A 19,180-nucleotide genomic window follows, 5' to 3' on the forward strand; every position below is an offset into this window, starting at 1 on the left:
CTCACAGATCAAACAGCCGCGCTGCGCGTCTCAGTCTCTCAAAAACCATTCAGTTCTCTCTCAAGAGTAGGCTAATAATCAGCTTCGATACGGATACATTGTCTACTTGTCCTACATGTTTGCATCTTTACCTTTTGCTGGTTTGCGCGGAACACACACACATCTGTTTAGTGAAGTTCATTAACATAAAGAATCGCTCAAGTGTTCTGTTCTGCGTAATGAAAATGTGTGCATTGAATGGATTCAGTGTTTAAATGATCACTAAACGTTTGTCATGACATCTCTCTGCTTGCATGATAAATATTATTTTAAAAATTAATAATTAACTGACTGTTACATGAAAATTAAAAAGAGTAATGTCATAATTATAAAGTTTTTAAAATTTACATATGTAATTGTTGCATAAGGCTATGCATGAATATGTGTTGATTGATAAAAAAAAAAAAACTATTTAATGTGTTTTCATTTACAATAGCATGACCCACGAGTAGCCAAGTAACTCGAGCATTTTTTCTTTAAAAAATCTACTAGCAGAAATCAGTAGTCTTGCAACCCCTATACTGTACAACAATAATTAGTATTTCATTATTGTAAAGGGTACGTTTAAGGCTATCTGGGTGTAGACGTAAATAAAACACAATCTAACAGGTAGAAATTAAATTAGAAACATCTAAACTTTTCAGGTCGCATGTGCACCACTGGTCATGCACATCCTTTCCCGGAACAATACTGAAAGCCAAGATGGAGAAACAGATGATCATAGCTGTACAAGGATAGCCATTTTGTAAATGAATATATTAGCAGAGTTACTACAAGGGATGTTTAGTGCTGGAAATCCATTTATTATTTGCTTAAACTTCTGCGTCATCATGAAGCGCGAGTCATGGTTGCCCAGCAACAGCAGACGCCACTGGAGCGCGAGCGCAGATTACAGAGTGCTTTGGAAATAAGGAGAGCGCGCGCCTAGCGTTTTCCACACGTTTTCAGTCGCAACATCATGCAAATGTTTTTTTTTTTTTTTGCTGGACTCGGTCGAGACCAACTAGAAGACTTGGCGAGTCCAATGGCCAAGTCCGAGACAAGTCCGAGTGCAAATGCAACGAGTCCGAGACAAGTCCGAGACGACAGAAAAATGTCTCGAGTCCGGACTCGAGTCCAAGACCGGACTCGAGTACTACAGCCCTACAAATGATAAACACCAAATTTAATGGATAAAACTGCTTATGTTACATAGATAAATTCCTCTATCATCTCAATCACACAAATACACAAACAGATAATTATTCATTTTTGTTTCTTTACTGTAAGCAAGTTATTAAGTGTTAAAAGTGTTTATTTGCTAGCACTAACACAACTGTTAATACTCCATGCATGAATTTCATGGGGAAAGCATTTTCTATGAAAAATGTGTCATTTAACAATATATGTTCAGCTCATATAGCGCAAAAAATCACATATTATATTATCCTGTTCATACTAAGGCAAATATCACAAGACAAACATGATGTAATTTCACTGTGGAGGGAAGGTCATTTTTTTCTTGATAACTGCCTTTAGAAACACGAGTTATTAGTCAAGCATGTCTTCTTCAGGAGGAGCAAAACATGTTGACTAAACAGTGTTGTACTAGACATTGCCTGTGAAAGCACATTCTCTCGGCTGCAACAACTGCAAACTCCCAAGAGCTGCATGGAGCTGTGTCTCTGTGACTCAGCATTTTCTCTCTCATCATGGAAGATGCAAGTACGTTAGTAACCATGATCACTTTGCCAGGATAGGTGTGAAGCCATTAAATTAGTCTAAACCACAATCATTAAATACATGAAGCAATAGTTCATTTGAAAACTGACTTACACCATCAAAAGCATGACAGAAACTAGAAATGTAACTGCTGCAATGCATTCACTTTGAGTTTCACTTAATATATATCCATCTTGTTTTGATTTCTTGTTTACAACAAACATGTAAGGGTGTAATTAGCTTTACAACCTTTAAAGCTTTAAAGAACGTTAATATTTTCCTTGTTAATTGACATTTATTACAACATACAACCTACATTTTGTACATGGGGCTTTTCACTTGGGCCATTACCATCAAAAGTCCACATTTGTTTCTTAAAAGGTGCACACAGACCAGGTCTCACCATTTTAAAAATAACAACAAGTGAATCCAGCCAAAAAATGTTATTCATCAAACTCACCATGTTAAAATCAATTAGTTCACATTCAACAGAAAAGCAATGGCTTGGCTATGACAATTAATAAAGAGAGCAAAACTAAATTGTCTAATGGGCATTATGAAACTTAAAAATGTTAAACTTATCAAACTTTAACATTTTAAACAAGAGCTGTGATAAGAATATCTTGCTTGATATATGGCTGGTGGCTTTGTAGCATGTAGATGATCTGAGGGCATCATTTAGCTGCTGTCTTCATCCAGGGTGTGCTTGTCAAACAGGTACTCCGCCATCCTGTTGTTGCCAGCATCCATCTTGGAAAGGTTGGTGATGTGGTCACCAAGTTTCTTGGTGGCTCAACCTGCTCATTCAGGTAGTGTGTCTCCAGGAAGTCACACAGCTGTTGGACAAGACAATATAGGAGATGTTAGGATGCTAAATTCTCAGGACTGAATGAAACTGCTTTAAAGAGACATGTATATGCAGGCAGATCTAAAGTCTCGACTTCAACAATGAGGGTCACTCACATGAGGGTCTCCCTTCTCAGAGGCGACCTTATGCAGATCCAGCAGAGCCTGGTTGACGTTCTTCTCCAGCTGAAGAGCGCACTGCATAGCAATCAGTCCATTGCCCCACATATCACGATCAGGTTTCTGAAGAGAGACACAAACATTAAGAGCAAGATCCCCTCTAATTCAACAGTCCCTTACAAATTGGCATGATGTCAGTTTAAAGCAATAACAATTGTATTAAAATTTTAGTTCAAAATACTATCAAATCACCTTGATGTCCTGAAGGATGATGCACAGTAGGTTATGAGAGTTTTACAATAATACATTTTCAAATAAAATAACTGAATATGTGATGCAACACTTCTGATGTCACAACTGTACCACTTTGTATTTGTATTGTATTTTCACAACAAATATAGGCCTAGTCTATATCCAGACACACCAATACTCAACCTATTCTCAGTCTGACTGTTATATGTGGTCTGTTTAGTGGTAAGTGCTATGAACAAGCCATTGAATCATTTGGTGTCATGGTTTTTTTGTGGCATGGCTTTAGGTAAGGCCTGGTTCCAGCTCATATATGACCAATAGGGCAATAGTGGGCTAAGATCAGGAAAATATTATTTCTCACATGTTCTTCTTTAGTTAGATTTTTGCTACTTATATTTAAATGTATATGGACTAAATGATAAATGACACAAGTGTTATTATGAACTCTTAGTTTTTCATTTTTTTTTCTGACGTTAACTAATTTATTCAAACATTGGTTTAAAAAAATATGTACATAAACCAACAATTAAGGATAATTTTGTGTGGCTGACCTAATACTTGCTTCTCTGTCCTTGACCTTGTAATATAAGATAATATAAGAAACCAACATTTAAAAACACTGTTGGAGACAACAACAATCAAACTGGACCTTTCATTGAAACCTTGATTAGAGAGATAAAGCCCTTGTGACAACTTCTCCATGTGACATCTAGCCTTGGTGTACCCTAAATGCATTCAGTTCAGGTGACAATGACGAAGCATTTTTATAACATGCACCCTAAGTATGTGTCAGCAACAAGTTAGCATACCAGACAATGAGCTGTGTCCAGAGGAGTATGTGAGTACAAACAAAGCAAATTTTGTTTCCCCACCAGGTACCAACAATGACCTGCTGCAGGTGTAATCAGCCATTAGTCTCTCCAAACTCAGGGGTCAAGGTTGATGGTTGACTCTTAAAGTCTATAAATGGATTTATATATTTTTTTTTTCCGCCCTGTCTTTTCAATATAGTTTAACTAAATGTTAGACATTGAATGTGTTTTGTTTGAAACAAATTTTAAGGCATCACAGAGAAAGCAGACCCATAATTAATTGTGACAAGATATACCTCTTGCTCTTGTGCTTCCGCAATCTAATCGTCAAAGTCCAAAGATTCAATTGAGTAAAACTAAAATTATTCCTTTGTACATCAGGCTGTCCGAACTGAAAAGATTACATCTCAAATGAAAACTCCAGGAATTAGTGTGCAACAGCACAAAGAGTGTGCAACAGCCTGACAATAAAAGGTTTATATCATTATACATAAAATATAAATCCAGAAATGTTGTCTACATTTAAATTCGACTGATTGTACACTGTCTGCTGTATACTAGGTAGTATGTAGCAAGCAGTTCACTGCGTTTTGGAGCAGAGCTTTTTGGCTTCCATAGTGGTTACTGACAGAGGATTGTGTTTTGTTGTGACTGAAATACCATGTAGAAGTATGCATTATTGTTTTCTAGGAAAAGGGTCAGTTGTTTTACAATTCTTGGCATATTTTGGTAAGAATAGTGCAGACTTTATGTTCATAATCAAAAGTTCAGTTTCACAAGACTTATATTAATGTGAACGCTGGGGTAATTGGTTTGCTTTTATTTCTGCATCATTCACCGTGTAGGTTTAATAAAATTCAGAATAGGTTTACATAGATAACTAAAAAGCAACTCTGCTGGTTGAATTATAAAACTAGAACAGTACAATCCCAGAATTGAAATAGAAAAGTCAATCCAACCCAAAATGTTCATTCATCAAATTCACTGGTTTAAAATAAATGTACTTTCAACAGTAAAACACTGGCTTGATGTCAGAAAATGAATAATCACAGGAAACATTTCATAAATTGAGATGGACAGTTTATTTGATGTTTAAAGTTTAACCCCTCAAATTTAATAGTACATTGCCTAATAAATTATCTCAGGGCAGCATTTAGCAGTCCAGGGTGTGCTTGTCAAACAGGTACTCCGCCATCCTGTTGTTGCCAGCATCCATCTTGGAAAGGTTGGTGATGTGGTCACCAAGTTTCTTGATGGCCTCAACCTGCTCATTCAGGTAGTGAGTCTCCAGGAAGTCACACAGCTGTTGGACAAGACAATATAGGAGATGTTAGGATGCTAAATTCTCAGGACTGAATGAAACTGCTTTAAAGAGACATGTATATGCAGGCAGATCTAGAGTCTCGACTTCAACAATGAGGGTCACTCACATGAGGGTCTCCCTTCTCAGAGGCGACCTTATGCAGATCCAGCAGAGCCTGGTTGACGTTCTTCTCCAGCTGAAGAGCGCACTGCATAGCAATCAGTCCATTGCCCCACACACCACGATCAGGTTTCTGAAGAGAGACACAATCAGTAGTGAACATGGCATAAGGTCAGACTCTAGAGTCAGATTTTCTTATGTTACAATGGTTAAAGTCAAAATGCTTAATTCATTATCAAAGCACCTTGATGTCCTGAAGCATGACGCGCCCCCCTCTCTTGTTCTGGAACTCCATGAACTTCTCAGCATGTTCACGCTCCTCCTCGCTGTTCTTCTTGAAGAACTTGGCAAAACCAGGAAGAGCGACATCACCCCGTTTGAAGTAGAAAGCCTGTGGTAAAAAAAAAAAAAAAATACAATTAATAAAATTCAAAGATGAAATTAAGACTACACATTAAAGCCTATATCATGTCATGAAGAACTTACTATGCTAACTTACTATTACTATTAAAAATGCTACTCACCATGGAGGTGTAGGTGTATCCAGCGTAAAGCTCCAAGTTGATCATCTTGTTGATCAGAGCCTCACAGTCGTGGTCGTAGTTCTGGCGAATCTGAGAAGTCTCCATTTCGGCAAGTTTTATTATTAAAACTTTGGTCCAAAATAAAAACGAAATTTAAATAAGTAAAACAAATCTAAAAGATCTGTTCAATCACTGTTGAAGCAAGAATCTCCTCAGAAGATGTGAGTGAAATGAAGGTGTCTGTTCACATCTTATATATGTTCACAACATGAAGCATCAGTGGAACTGAAACCAGCCAATCAAAACACGAGTAACAAAGCTCCATTCAGCTGTGACAGGAAAGACAGCTCAAGTTTCTTGAGTCTTTTTTTACCTTTTCATAATTAATGGTAAACTGATTCCAAAAAAAATTCAAAAATCATATCATTAAATTCAGTGGAGCTGAAGATGCAACCAATCAAATAATATACAAATTCAAAAATACTTTATACACTAAGAAGTATTGAGACAACAACACACGAGAAAGTCCTATTTCTCAAGTATTTTGAGATCATGGCATCTCTTTGGCATCATGGAGGCAGTGGCTCATTTCACTTAATAAAGTGCTTTTGCTGGAAAGTCTTGTACTTTTCTATAAAATCTAGTATATAATAGAACTGCAGCCATTTTCTGCCACAGTATTTCGCCATCAGCTGTTATTGTCGAAAAACTCTGTCATAAAAGTTTAATTGGCATCCATTGTGCATATGATCTTTGCTTTCTCAAATACTATGACTTGATAAATCATCGAGAAGAGGTTGTGTGTGATAAATATGGTTAAAAATGTACCAAAACAAACTAACAATAAATAAAATGAAAGCACTGTGACTGACCTAAGAATGCTCCTTATATTTATCTTAATAGAAGCATTGTATAATATACCAAATATCATGGGACAATCTTGCAATAATGTAATTCCTGTGTGGAGGTAGTGCTAGTTTTCACTTGGCAACTGTCAGTACAAGATAAACTGGTCTGGTGAACAAGCACATTTGTACTCATAATTGTCCATGAAACCTCAGCTACAAGCAAGTGCACACTTTCCAAAAGCTGACATGGAGCTGTGGTTCTTGTGACTCAGCATTTATTTACTATTAGTGGACCGTACATTTGTAACCCGATCAGCTCACTTCGGTGTAGGTATAAACACCTTGAACTTGGTTAGAGTAAACCATGTTCTTTGGTTTCAATCATCATATATAATTCATATATTTGTCCTAAAATATTTCCACTTTAGAAAAATTAAGTTATCTGTATTTTTACAATAGATCTATAAGATGTATTTTTATGGAGCATAATTAGACAAGGTGTTTATCGACAACTTCTCTAGAACAAAACTAGTTAGAATCACATGGAGGTGAAAAATCTAAAACCTCTTGCAAGTAGAAAGTATTTTAAGTGATGGCAACTTATAATTAAAATTTGTAGCATTAACATTTTTTTTTTAAGTTGATTATTCAAAAACTAATTGAGTTGCCGTGAAAGCAGTTAATATAATTTAGCTGAAATTAACATTTGGTATTACATATGCTTAATCTAAGTTATTTAGCATTTAAATTTCATGAACAAGTAAGATATTTGTTAATGGTATTAGTGCAGGCATTGCTCATAGAGACTTTTCAGCACTATGGTAACCACAAAAACACAAGAGAAACTCTTTTAAATGTCAAACATAACAGGTCTTTCCCTTCACTATCACTACTATGTCTATGGAAATGTAGCATATAGGTAAAGTATGTTATATTAGCTAATATTAAAGCAGTTTAATTTGAGCCAGTTTAGAGAAAACAAATCAATAAACCCTAACTGTGCCTTAAATATATAAAACTTTTGTGCAATGTTTGATATCAGTACTTAATATATTCAAGAAGATTATACTCACTTGCATGTCACATAATATGCAGCCATCAGCAGTTATAAACTGACAAGACTTTGCAACCTCAGCTAATATCTCATAGGAATTTGTTAATTTTAGATTAATTTTAGTGGCAATCAATCAATCAATCAACAAATCTGTTATAGTTGTGGCAACTTACAATGAAGTTACAATGAACTCTTTTATAATCCTATAAATTCTAGAGTATTGCGTTAGCAGCACAAAGTGTTGTGGGTTCTATTCCCAGGGAATCAAAGTTTAAAAAAGAAAAATATAGAAACGCTTTGGTCATTTTTGAGCGAGATGCTAACGGTCTAATCAGATTCAATGATCTATGCTAAGCTAAGTTAAAAATGCTATCGTCAGACCAGTAAAATGGCTGAATGGATTCAAAAATGGTAAAACTAACCTGTTCAACTCTAGGGGAGTTGGAAAATGAGCCTATTTTCAAAAAAATTAAGTGTTCCTTAAAGTATTTAAGAAATTATAAGTGCTGTTTAGAACACTAAGACTCCCCAGCCAGCAATGACACATGGGGCCCAGATGGGTTAAGTATGGGTTCCATGGTTACTGTGTGGGCATGGGCTTTGGCTGGGTGAAATCAGCGGGTCCCATGTAGGTTTTGTAGTATGAGTCCCACATAGGAAGCCCATATGAGCTGATTACATGGGCCCCATAAGGGATAGGCATGAACCAACTGGGCATGGGTTTGATCTGGGAACGCATATATGGGTCCTGCATGGCATATTTATGTACTAAGTTGGGTTTGAACTGGGAACACATGGGTCCTGCATGGCAAAGGCGCAAAGCAACTATGTAGGCCTATTGAGTTATGTAATTACTTACTGTACAATTTTTTGTAACTTGTAGCAACTCTACATGTAGGCTAATCAAGTATGTTGAGATTGAGTAATTGTAACTCAATACATTTCAAGTCACGCTAGTCAGCAAAGAACAAACATTGCATATATGTAGATATTTTGTCAAAACAATCCATCAGTCACTTTTGTTAGTCGTGCAGAAAACGAAAAATGTAAAAAACATCAAAATAGGTCAAAGTTTATGCTGTATTGAATTATGCTGATTGGTAGACACTCAGAAAGGTTGCAGGTCTACCGTAACACTTACTGGACAAATAATAGTCCAGTGCCAGACACCTGTCCCTTGGGGCAGAAACACATATTTAGAAAACTAAAGATGCTCGATATTATCAGCCGATATTGGCTTTAAAATTAAATATCAGTAAATATCGGTATCGGTTTAGAGAGCCTTACAGAGCCCACTTAAAGCCCAGAGGGGCATTCATGGTTGAATCCTGGTGCAAGCTTTAAACCCCTTTAGGCAGGTGGGGCCCAAGTGGCTCTGACATGAATTGCCCAATTAAGACCCATGCAGTACCCTTACAGGTCCCATTTTTAGTACATCTGGGCTTCACCGGCTTGCCCCAAATGGATCCCAGGTGCAAGCCCATAATGGGGCCCACATTTGCAGCCCATGAAGCCCTCATCTGGGCCCCACATGTCATTGCTGGCTGGGTCTTTAACATGATTTTTATGTGTTTTTACTTCCCACAAACATAAAATTCTGAGTTTTGTGCACTCAGGAATAGCTGACAATACAGCTGAGATGAGCAACTGAAGGCCAACAATCTCAGGTCATTAGGATCGAGTCAGTTAGAAATACCAAGGGTTCACACAAAACCAGGGGAGATGCCTTTAGTTACTATGCCGCCCGCAGTTGGAATCAGCTTCCAGAAGAGATCAGATGTGCTAAAACACTAGTCACATTTAAATCTAGACTTAAAACTCATCTGTTTAGCTGTGCATTTATTGAATGAGCACTGTGCAATGTCCGAACTGATTGCACTATATTTTCACTGTTTTTTATTTATTTATGTAAAATCATTTTCTAACTGTTTTAAATTCATTTTAAAAAAGTAAATTTTTTAATAATTTTAAAAGTTTAAAAAAATGCTTGTTTTATTCTTATTTTTCATTATTATTTTACTTTATTTTGTGTAAAGCACTTCGAATTACCATTCTGTATGAAATGTGATACATAAATAAACTTGCTTTGCCTAAATGCTATGCTATCCATAGGCCTATTAAATTTTTCATACGATTTTCAATGTTTAGTGAAGTGACATTCAGCCAAGTATGGTGACCCATACTCAGAATTTGTGCTCTGCATTTAACCCATCCGAAATGCACACACACACACACACAGAGCAGTGGGCAGCCATTTATGCTGCGGCGGCCGGGGAGCAGTTAGGGGTTCAATGCCTTGCTCAAGGGCACCTAAGTCGTGGTATTGAAGGTGGAGAGAGAGCTGTTCATGCACTACCCCCACCCACAATTCCGCCCGAGACTAGAACTCACAACCCTTCGATTTGGAGTCCAACCCTCTAACCATTAGGCCACGACTTCCCTTCCCTTATGCAATGATACCAGATGTATGCTATACTTTAGGAAAGCTTTAATAACAAATCTATCCACTGCACACTGACTGAACGGGGTTGAGTCTGGTCAGTACCTGTAAAATTGAAATCCTGAGGGAAACAGAGGTTGCTGTTGGAAGAGATCAGTGAGATCGTCAGGAGAGCTCATCTTGTTGTCAGTGCAGATCCTAATGTTTCTGTATAGTGATGATAACACTAAAGCCAACATGACGTCATGCCTTTGTGTGTTCAGTGTAAACCAAAGGGTCTTCCTCAAACAGATTTGGGGTATGTGTAAAACTACAGGCCTAATATATAAATCAACTGCATCACTACATACTCAACAAGATATTAATAAACATTAAAGCTTACTTTCCATTGTAAACAATGGAGCCCCACCCCAGGTTTACATAATGCATTTACTAATAATCATGTTTAAGCAAAATTAACACATTTAGTTCAATTCTAATATTTATGGGTCTGTATTGGTCATATTAAACATATAATTTTATTTTAATTTCTGGACTATTTTCCTTTCTGCATACGTTCCTGTAGTAGTACGTGTTGTTACCAATCAGAAGGTCAGTCAATATGCAGCGCATAAGATTTAAAATCAGATGCCACAGTCTTACAGTTTAATAATTACCTTTTCTAGGACAGAGAGAATAAATCATTAACAGCTAAAAGATGAATGCTTGTTCAAATATTACTGTTGTACTCACTAACCTCTGACACACCCGTTTGTAGAAAACAAAGAGACCAGTCAGTCATTCCAGCCAAAAATGGTTTATTCATCGAATTCCCTTGGTTAAAACCAATTAATGTACATTAAACACAAAAGCATCAGATTGATGACTAAAAATCATAGCCTCTAAAATGTTAAACTTTCAGCCTCTAAAAGTCTAAACTTGCATTAGAGCTGCATGACAACATTGCTTGATTTGTGCATACAGTATAGCTGGAGGCTTTGAAAAATGCAAATGATCTGAGGGCTGTATTTAGCTGCTGCCTCCATCCAGGGTGTGCTTGTCAAACAGGTACTCTGCCATCCTGTTGTTGCCAGCATCCATCTTGGAAAGGTTGGTGATGTGGTCACCAAGTTTCTTGATGGCCTCAACCTGCTCATTCAGGTAGTGAGTCTCCAGGAAGTCACACAGCTGTTGGACAAGACAATATAGGAGATGTTAGGATGCTTAAGTCAATACATTAGGATGTGATAGATGCAGTGATGTACATCAAAACATGGCTTTAGGAACTCACATGAGGGTCTCCCTTCTCAGAGGCGACCTTATGCAGATCCAGCAGAGCCTGGTTGACGTTCTTCTCCAGCTGAAGAGCGCACTGCATAGCAATCAGTCCATTGTCCCACACATCACGATCAGGTTTCTGAAGAGAGACACAATCAGTAGTGAACATGGCATAAGGTCAGACTCTAGAGTCAGATTTTCTTATGTTACAATGGTTAAAGTCAAAATGCTTAATTCATTATCAAAGCACCTTGATGTCCTGAAGCATGACGCGTCCCCCTCTCTTACTCTGGAACTCCATGAACTTCTCAGCATGTTCGCGCTCCTCTTCGCTGTTCTCCTTGAAGAACTTGGCAAAACCAGGAAGAGCGACATCATCCCGTTTGAAGTAGTGAGCCTGTGAGGAACAAATTCATCAAGGAAAAGATTAAAAACCCTGAGTGACGCGCTCAATCACCGCATATGAATTGCGTAACGTTACACTGTCGCAACCAAGGAAAAAAATAAGTCAAAAGACATGGTTTAGCAGATGGATAATTTTTTTTTTTTTTTTTTTTTTTACTCACCATGGAGGTGTAGGTGTATCCAGCGTAAAGCTCCAAGTTGATCATCTTGTTGATCAGAGCCTCGCAGTCGCGGTCATAGTTCTGGCGAATCTGAGAAGTCTCCATTTCGGCAGGGTTTTTTTTTAATCGTTTTATTATCAAAAACGTAAAAAAATACGAAATTTCGACGAGATCGAAGTTCCGTTCAATCACTGTTGAAGCAAGAACCTCTTCAGATCTTCCTGAAGCTGTGAGTGAACTGAAGGAGCGCGTTCATCTTATATACGATCAGCGAATGATGCGTCAGTGAAACTAAAAACCAGCCAATCAAAGAAAGAGCTGAGTAATTAAGTGACGAGACTCTGCTGTGTCATGCTGTAAGATAACTAGGACAAGATCAAGGTTCATTAATTATTTTTTTTCTTATTCCCCATTATTGGCAAACTGAATAAGGTCCTGTGGGTTCAGCTCCACATTTTCTGATGTGGTACTTTGTTAAACATTAAACTGGTGTATGCATGGTACTCGAAATAATACTAAGGTGCATGCCCTAAAAGAAAGCACGATTTGTACCTAAATCTAAAATTCAAAGCAATGTGTTATCTAACCTAAATTAACCAAATGTGCATTTACATTGTTTCATCGGAATTAAATATATAAATATTCATCCATTTTACAAATTGCATGTCCTGTATTATGGTAATGCCTTCCATACCCTGTATATGGTCATGTGGATGCTGAAGCAAAAAATAAAGGCAAATAAAAATAGAGAACAATTAAAAGCAAATCATTTTCTATCATTACTAGAATGTCTACAGAAATGTAGCAGGTGAAATGTCTTTGCCCAATATGTGTGATATCAGTAGGTTTAATCTCATTATGCTACTCACTTTTCATGTCACATAATATGCAGTCGGCAGCAGTTACAAAGCGATAAGACTTTGCAAACTCAGCTTTCATGGTATGGTTGATCTGAAAAGGGCTTTATCACACATTTGGACTGGTCCTATGACTTTATTTATTAAATGATAAAATGTCATATTTCAAGGATGCAAATGACCCTGCACAGCCTGTGTGATGTGGCAAATATCATGAGACAGTTCTGCAATATCATGCCACAGTGATATCATCCCTGATAACTGAATTTGGATGGAAAAAAAGATATTAGGGTGACAATGATAAAGCATGTTGTACCATTATGAACTCTCAGTCTGTCAGCAAATGTAAATGACAAAGACTTGACACTGAGCTGTGTTTCTGTGACTCAGCAAATTCTCATATATGCCATATTATGGAACATGTGAGTATGTTTGTTATTTGATCAGCTGCCTGGAGACCAGGTGTGTAACCTTCAATTTTACACCTGCCATAACCTTTTTCAGTTTAGTAACACCAGGTAACCAAAATTCCATCTAGTTCCATTATATTATCCTAATTTAAACAGAATATTCACCATATTGTTCATTTCATTTTGTTCTTTAAAATAAAAAATGACCAACAAACACCAAAGGCTGCAAATAGGTTTAACACTGGAATGACAAAAGCTGAAAGCTACTTTACAAAACCATATACTGTACTATAACAGAACACAAACTGCAGTTTAGTAATAGCCCTTTACTGTCTTAAAGAGACAATTCTGTCATTATTTACTAAAAAACAATAAAAATATTTTTTTTTGTCATAGACGTTTGTATGACATGAGGGTGTGTGTGTGTGTGTGTGTGTGTGTGTGAGAGAGAGAGAGAGAGAGAGAGAGAGAGCTATCCATTTTGATAATAATTGTAAAAGCTGATTTTGTTCAGGAAATACTGTATATTGCAATACACTAATTTTATTATATTTTTCAGAATCACATCAAACATAATTGTCATTCTGTGAGAGCATCACATAACTGGCAATGAAAATGATATATCAAGTATAGAGAATAAAACCACAGTCAGTTTAGTAGGAATGGGTAAGTATTGAACACTAACCAATCCATTCCACCAATCAAACAATCAAGCACAATGCCACACAACTACAGTCTACAAAAACTGTATCTACATAATTAATTTTTGTTGACACCTGAAACTGGACAGTGGATTTCTAGATCGTGTGCTGTGTGTTGGACTGGCAGGGTAAATGATCAAATGTTGTTAAGTCCTAGTATTTTTGTAGAAACTCTGTGTGGAAAAAAATGTTTTCCATTTTAATAAAGTATTTAAGAACTTACAGGTGCATCTCAATAAATTACAATGTCGCGGAAAAGTTAATTTATTTCAGTGATTCAACTCAAGTTGTGAAACTCGTGTATTAAATAAATTCAGTTCACAGAGACTGGTGTAGTTTGCGTCTTTGATTCTTTTAATTGTGATGATTTTGGCTCACATTTTACATAAACCCACCAATTCACTATCTCAACCAATTAGAATATGGTATAGAATATAGAATATGGAACTACTTCAGTCTGTGTGCATTTAATTTATTTAATACAAGTTTCACAATTTGAGTTGCAATGTTGAGTACTCGAGACCCGGACTCGGTCTTGAACTCGGTCTCGAGACCGTATTGTAATGGTCTTGGTCTTGTCATGGACTTGTGTGCATTTTGAGTCTGTATTGACTCGGACTCTAACATATTAGGAATTGGATCTGACTTATCCAGAGTCCACTCAAGTCCCAATCTAAATATTTTATTATTATAACTGTATGTTAATATTTCTTTAAATTGATGTATGATTGACACGTTCAATGATTGGTGATTTTCTTGTGATGGGAGATGTTAGCGTAACGTCAGTGCAGAGGCAGAAGGACTCAGGTCAGGATGTCTCATGAACTATGGGAACACATTAACTTTTTAAAGCGTCTGTTACATCATCTATTATTCAGTTTGCATATAAGAGCCAGAAAGAGTTTGTGTGTAACTCTAAAAAAAAAAAAAAGAAACATTGGGATATGTGGCCTTTTTACCCTTAACTGATAATATTTTTTAAACCTATATCACGTAAATACAATACATTGTACATGTCATGTTATATTTTATATGCTGTATGAGTATGGTGCCAATTTTATTGTTTTCACCAAACATTTTACATATTCTTAAAGATTTCTTTAGGTCTTGTCTCAGACCCAATCTCTCTGTTCTTGTTCTTGACTCGGACTCAAACCTCTCTAAACTCAACTCGAATGAGCCGGTCAACTACAACACTAAGCTGAATTACTGAAATAACAATTTACCCACAACATTTTAATTTATTAAAATGCACCTGTATATAATTCCGAGCAAAGTTTTGTGCACTCAGAAATAGCTGACACTACGGCTGAGATTAGCGACTGAAGGCCAATAATCTGCAAACCCAATTCCAAAAAAAGTTGGGACACTGTACAAATTGTGAGTAAAAAAAGGAATGAAATAATTTACAAATATCGTAAACTTATATTTTATTAACAATAGAATATAGATAACATATCACATGTTGAAAGTGAGACATTTTGAAATGTCATACCAAATATTGGCTCATTTTGGATTTCATGAGCTACACTTTCCAAAGGTATCAATAAGAGGCTGGAAAAGTTAAATGTACATATAAGGAACAGCTGGAGGACCAATTTGCAACTTATTAGGTCAATTGGTAACTTGATTTGGTATAAAAAGAGCCTCTCAAAGTGGCAGTGTCTCTCAGAAGTCAAGATGGGCAGAGGATCACCAATTCCCCCAATGCTGCGGCGAAAAATAGTGGAGCAATATCAGAAAGGAGTTTCTCAGAGAAAAATTGCAGAGAGTTTTAAGTTATCATCATCTACAGTGCATAATATCATCCAAAGATTTAGAGAATCTGGAACAATCTCTGTGTGTAAGGGTCAAGGCCGGAAAACCATACTGGATTCCCGTGATCTTCGGGACGGCACTGCATCACATACAGGAATGCTACTGTAATGGAAATCACAATATGGGCTCAGGAATACTTCCAGAAAACATTGTCAATGAACACAATCCACCGTGCTATTCACTGTTGCCGGCTAAAACTCTATAGCTCAAAAAAGAAGCCACATCTAAACACAATCCAGAAGCGCAGGCGTTTGCTCTGGGAAAAGACTCATTTAACTGTGGCAGAGTGGAAAACTTTTCTGTGGTCAGACGAATCAAAATTTGAAATTATTTTTAGAAAACTGGGACGCCATGTCATCTGGACGAAAGAGGACAAGGACGACCCAAGTTGTTATCAGCGCCCAGTTCAGAAGCCTCCATCTCTGATGGTATGGGGGTTGCATGAGTCCGTGTGGCTTGGGCAGCTTAGACATCTGGAAAGGTACCATCAATACTGAAAGGTATATCCAAGTTCTAGAACAACATATGCTCCAATCCAGACGTCGTCTCTTTCAGGGAAGACCTTGCATTTTCCAACATGACAATGCCAGACCACATACTGCATCAATTACAACATCATGGCTGTGTAGAAGAAGGAGCCGGGTCTGAAATGGCCAGCCTGCATTTCAGATCTTTCACCCATAGAAAACATTTGATGCATCATAAAGAGGAAGATACAACAAAGAAGACCTAAGACAGTTGAGCAACTAGAAGCCTGTATTAGAAAAGATTAGGACAACATTCCTATTCCTAAACTTGAGCAACTTGTCTTATCAGTCCCCAGACGAGTGCAGACTGTTATAAAAAGAAGAGGGGATGATACATAGTGGTAAACCGGTCCTTGTCTCAACTTTTTTGAGATGTGTTGATTCCAAGAAATTTAAAATCAACTTATTTTTCCCTTAAAATTATAAATGTTATCCATCTAAACATTGAATGTAATCTATGTTGTATTCTGGATAAAATATTTAAATTTGAAACGTCCACATCATTGCATTTTATTTTTATTCACAATTTGTAGTGTCCCAACTTTTTTGGAATCGGGTTTATAAATTCTATCCATAGGCCTATTAAATATTTCATATAATAATAATGTTTAAGAAATTATACCGCATATAAGTGTATTCAGTACTTTAGGAAAGCTTTAGTAACAAACTATCCGCTGCACACTGATTGAACGGGGTTGAGTCTGGTCAGTACCCATATAATTGAAATCCTGAGGGAAACAGAGGTTGCTGTTGGAAGACATCATTGAGCTTGAGGTCAGCAGGAGAGCTCATCTTGTTGTCAGTGCAGATCCTAATGTTTCTGTATAGTGACAATAACACTAAAGACATGACATCATGCCTTTCTGTGTTCAGTGTAAACCAAAGGGTCTTCCTCAAACAGATTTGGGGTACGTGTAAAACTAAAGGCCTAATATATAATCATCAACTGCATGGTCTGTATTAGTCATATTAAACAAATAATTAGATTTTCCCTTCTGCATACGCTCCTGTAGTAGTAAGTGTTGTTACCAATCAGAAGGTCAGTCAATATGCAGTGCATAGTTTGGGCACCAGACGCCACACGGTCTTACATATAGTTTAATCATTTCCTTTTTCTAGGACCGAGAGAATAAATCATTAACAGCAAAAAAAAAAATGTTCAAATATTACTGTTGTACTCACTAACCTCTGACACACCGGATTGTTGAAAACAAAGAAACCAGTCAGTCATTCCAGCCAAAAATGTTTATTCATCTAATTCACTTGGTTAAAACCAATTAATGTACATTAAACACAAAAGCATCAGCTTGAGGAATAAAAATCACAATACGACCAATCAAAAGAGCTAAATGCCTCTAAATGTTTTTTTTTCTGCATACAGTATAGTTGGAAGCTTTGTAGCATGTAGATGATCTGAGGGCTGTATTTAGCTGCTGCCTCCATCCAGGGTGTGCTTGTCAAACAGGTACTCTGCCATCCTGTTGTTGCCAGCATCCATCTTGGAAAGGTTGGTGATGTGGTCACCAAGTTTCTTGATGGCCTCAACCTGCTCATTCAGGTAGTGAGTCTCCAGGAAGTCACACAGCTGTTGGACAAGACAATATAGGAGATGTTAGGATGCGAAATTCTCAGGACTGAATGAAACTGCTTTAAAGAGACATGTATATGCAGGCAGATCTAGAGTCTCGACTTCAACAATGAGGGTCACTCACATGAGGGTCTCCCTTCCCAGAGGCGACCTTATGCAGATCCAGCAGAGCCTGGTTGACGTTCTTCTCCAGCTGAAGAGCGGCTTGCATAGCAGTCAGTCCATTGTCCCACACATCACGATCAGGTTTCTGAAGACAAAGAGATACACGTCAGTGAGCACGTGATGGCCCTCCCCCTTCAATTAAAATGGACTCTTGCAAATATGCATAGATCTAGAGCCAGATTTGCACATCAAATTTCAAATGCAATTACCTTTACATCCTGAAGCATGATGCGTCCCCCTCTCTTACTCTGGAACTCCATGAACTTCTCAGCATGCTCGCGCTCCTCCTCGCTGTTCTCCTTGAAGAACTTGGCAAAACCAGGAAGGGCGACATCATCCCGTTTGAAGTAGTGAGCCTGTGAGGAACAAATTCATCAAGGAAAATATTAAAAACACCTATAGTCGCGCTCGTTCAACGCCTCTGAGTTGCATAACGTTATACTGTCGCAACAACAAAAAAAAAAAAAAAATTCAAAACACGTTTTAGCATACGGAGAAAAAAAAAGAAGATACTTGCCATGGAGGTGTAGGTGTATCCAGCGTAAAGCTCCAAGTTGATCATCTTGTTGATCAGAGCCTCGCAGTCGCGGTCATAGTTCTGGCGAATCTGAGAATCCATTTCGGCGGATTTTTATAGTTTTATTATAAAAGTGTTGGTAAAAAAAGAATAAATATCAAGATGTTTTCGAATGGAATTTCCAGCGAGATCGAAGTTCCGTTCAATCACTGTTGAAGCAAGAACCTCTGCGAATCTTCCTGAAACTGAGGCGTAACCTGCGCCTTCGTGTTTATATACGCTCACAACACGTCAGTGAAACTGAAACCAGCCAATCAGAGGACGAGCCGAGTGACGAGGAAGTGGTAAACAGTCAGCTGAGAGTCAGCAGACAAAGGAGATAAGATATTTGTTACCCTTTTTCATAATGGAAAAATGAACCCAACAGAAAACGATTTGATATTCTAGTTTTTTTTTGTAAAATAATGTTTTTAATGACAATGTCAGTCCTTTAAGAACAGTATATTCCATGTTTTGTAATTGAATATAGATTACACCAGGGGTGTAATGTAATTTATTACATATTGAACGAAAAAAATCTTAATAGATTGTATTAATTAATATAAAAACAATGAATAGTAAACCCTTAATTTAAGATTAGCCTTTAATGAGAATGGAAAATGTTCAGTAGCCTATAATCAAAAACTATAGAACACCCTTTGGTATAATTTAGTAA

General features: G+C 37.2%; 3 protein-coding genes across 4 annotated transcripts; all 3 read right to left on the reverse strand.

Moving 5' to 3' along the window:
- Window positions 1-2,168: 2,168 nt before the first annotated feature.
- On the reverse strand, window positions 2,169-5,918 carry LOC127953698 (ferritin, middle subunit-like). Of its 2 annotated transcripts, XM_052552964.1 has the most exons (5): window positions 5,718-5,867; window positions 5,438-5,584; window positions 5,201-5,326; window positions 4,954-5,073; window positions 2,169-2,457 (listed from the first exon to the last, which is right to left on the reverse strand). In XM_052552964.1, exons 1-5 carry the CDS (start codon window positions 5,820-5,822, stop codon window positions 2,419-2,421), a joined length of 537 nt encoding a protein of 178 aa, XP_052408924.1. In that variant the 5' UTR covers window positions 5,823-5,867; the 3' UTR covers window positions 2,169-2,418. The 2 variants fall into 2 exon arrangements, with proteins under 2 accessions (XP_052408924.1, XP_052408923.1); XM_052552963.1 differs by lacking the exons at window positions 4,954-5,073; window positions 5,201-5,326 and adding an exon at window positions 2,704-2,829 and having other exon boundaries at window positions 2,169-2,576; window positions 5,718-5,918.
- A 4,921-nt stretch (window positions 5,919-10,839) lies between these two features.
- Window positions 10,840-12,127, reverse strand: LOC127953699 (ferritin, middle subunit-like). The gene is made up of 4 exons (XM_052552965.1): window positions 11,883-12,127; window positions 11,567-11,713; window positions 11,330-11,455; window positions 10,840-11,226 (listed from the first exon to the last, which is right to left on the reverse strand). The coding sequence occupies exons 1-4, from the start codon at window positions 11,985-11,987 to the stop codon at window positions 11,068-11,070; spliced, it is 537 nt and encodes a 178-aa protein (XP_052408925.1). The 5' UTR covers window positions 11,988-12,127; the 3' UTR covers window positions 10,840-11,067.
- Window positions 12,128-17,425: 5,298 nt separating this feature from the next.
- On the reverse strand, window positions 17,426-18,715 carry LOC127953702 (ferritin, middle subunit). The gene is made up of 4 exons (XM_052552970.1): window positions 18,466-18,715; window positions 18,158-18,304; window positions 17,908-18,033; window positions 17,426-17,780 (listed from the first exon to the last, which is right to left on the reverse strand). The coding sequence occupies exons 1-4, from the start codon at window positions 18,565-18,567 to the stop codon at window positions 17,622-17,624; spliced, it is 534 nt and encodes a 177-aa protein (XP_052408930.1). The 5' UTR covers window positions 18,568-18,715; the 3' UTR covers window positions 17,426-17,621.
- Between the last annotated feature and the right edge of the window lie 465 nt (window positions 18,716-19,180).

Source organism: Carassius gibelio, chromosome B3, assembly GCF_023724105.1.
Source record: "Carassius gibelio isolate Cgi1373 ecotype wild population from Czech Republic chromosome B3, carGib1.2-hapl.c, whole genome shotgun sequence".
In the NCBI taxonomy this organism is placed as follows: domain Eukaryota; kingdom Metazoa; phylum Chordata; class Actinopteri; order Cypriniformes; family Cyprinidae; genus Carassius; species Carassius gibelio.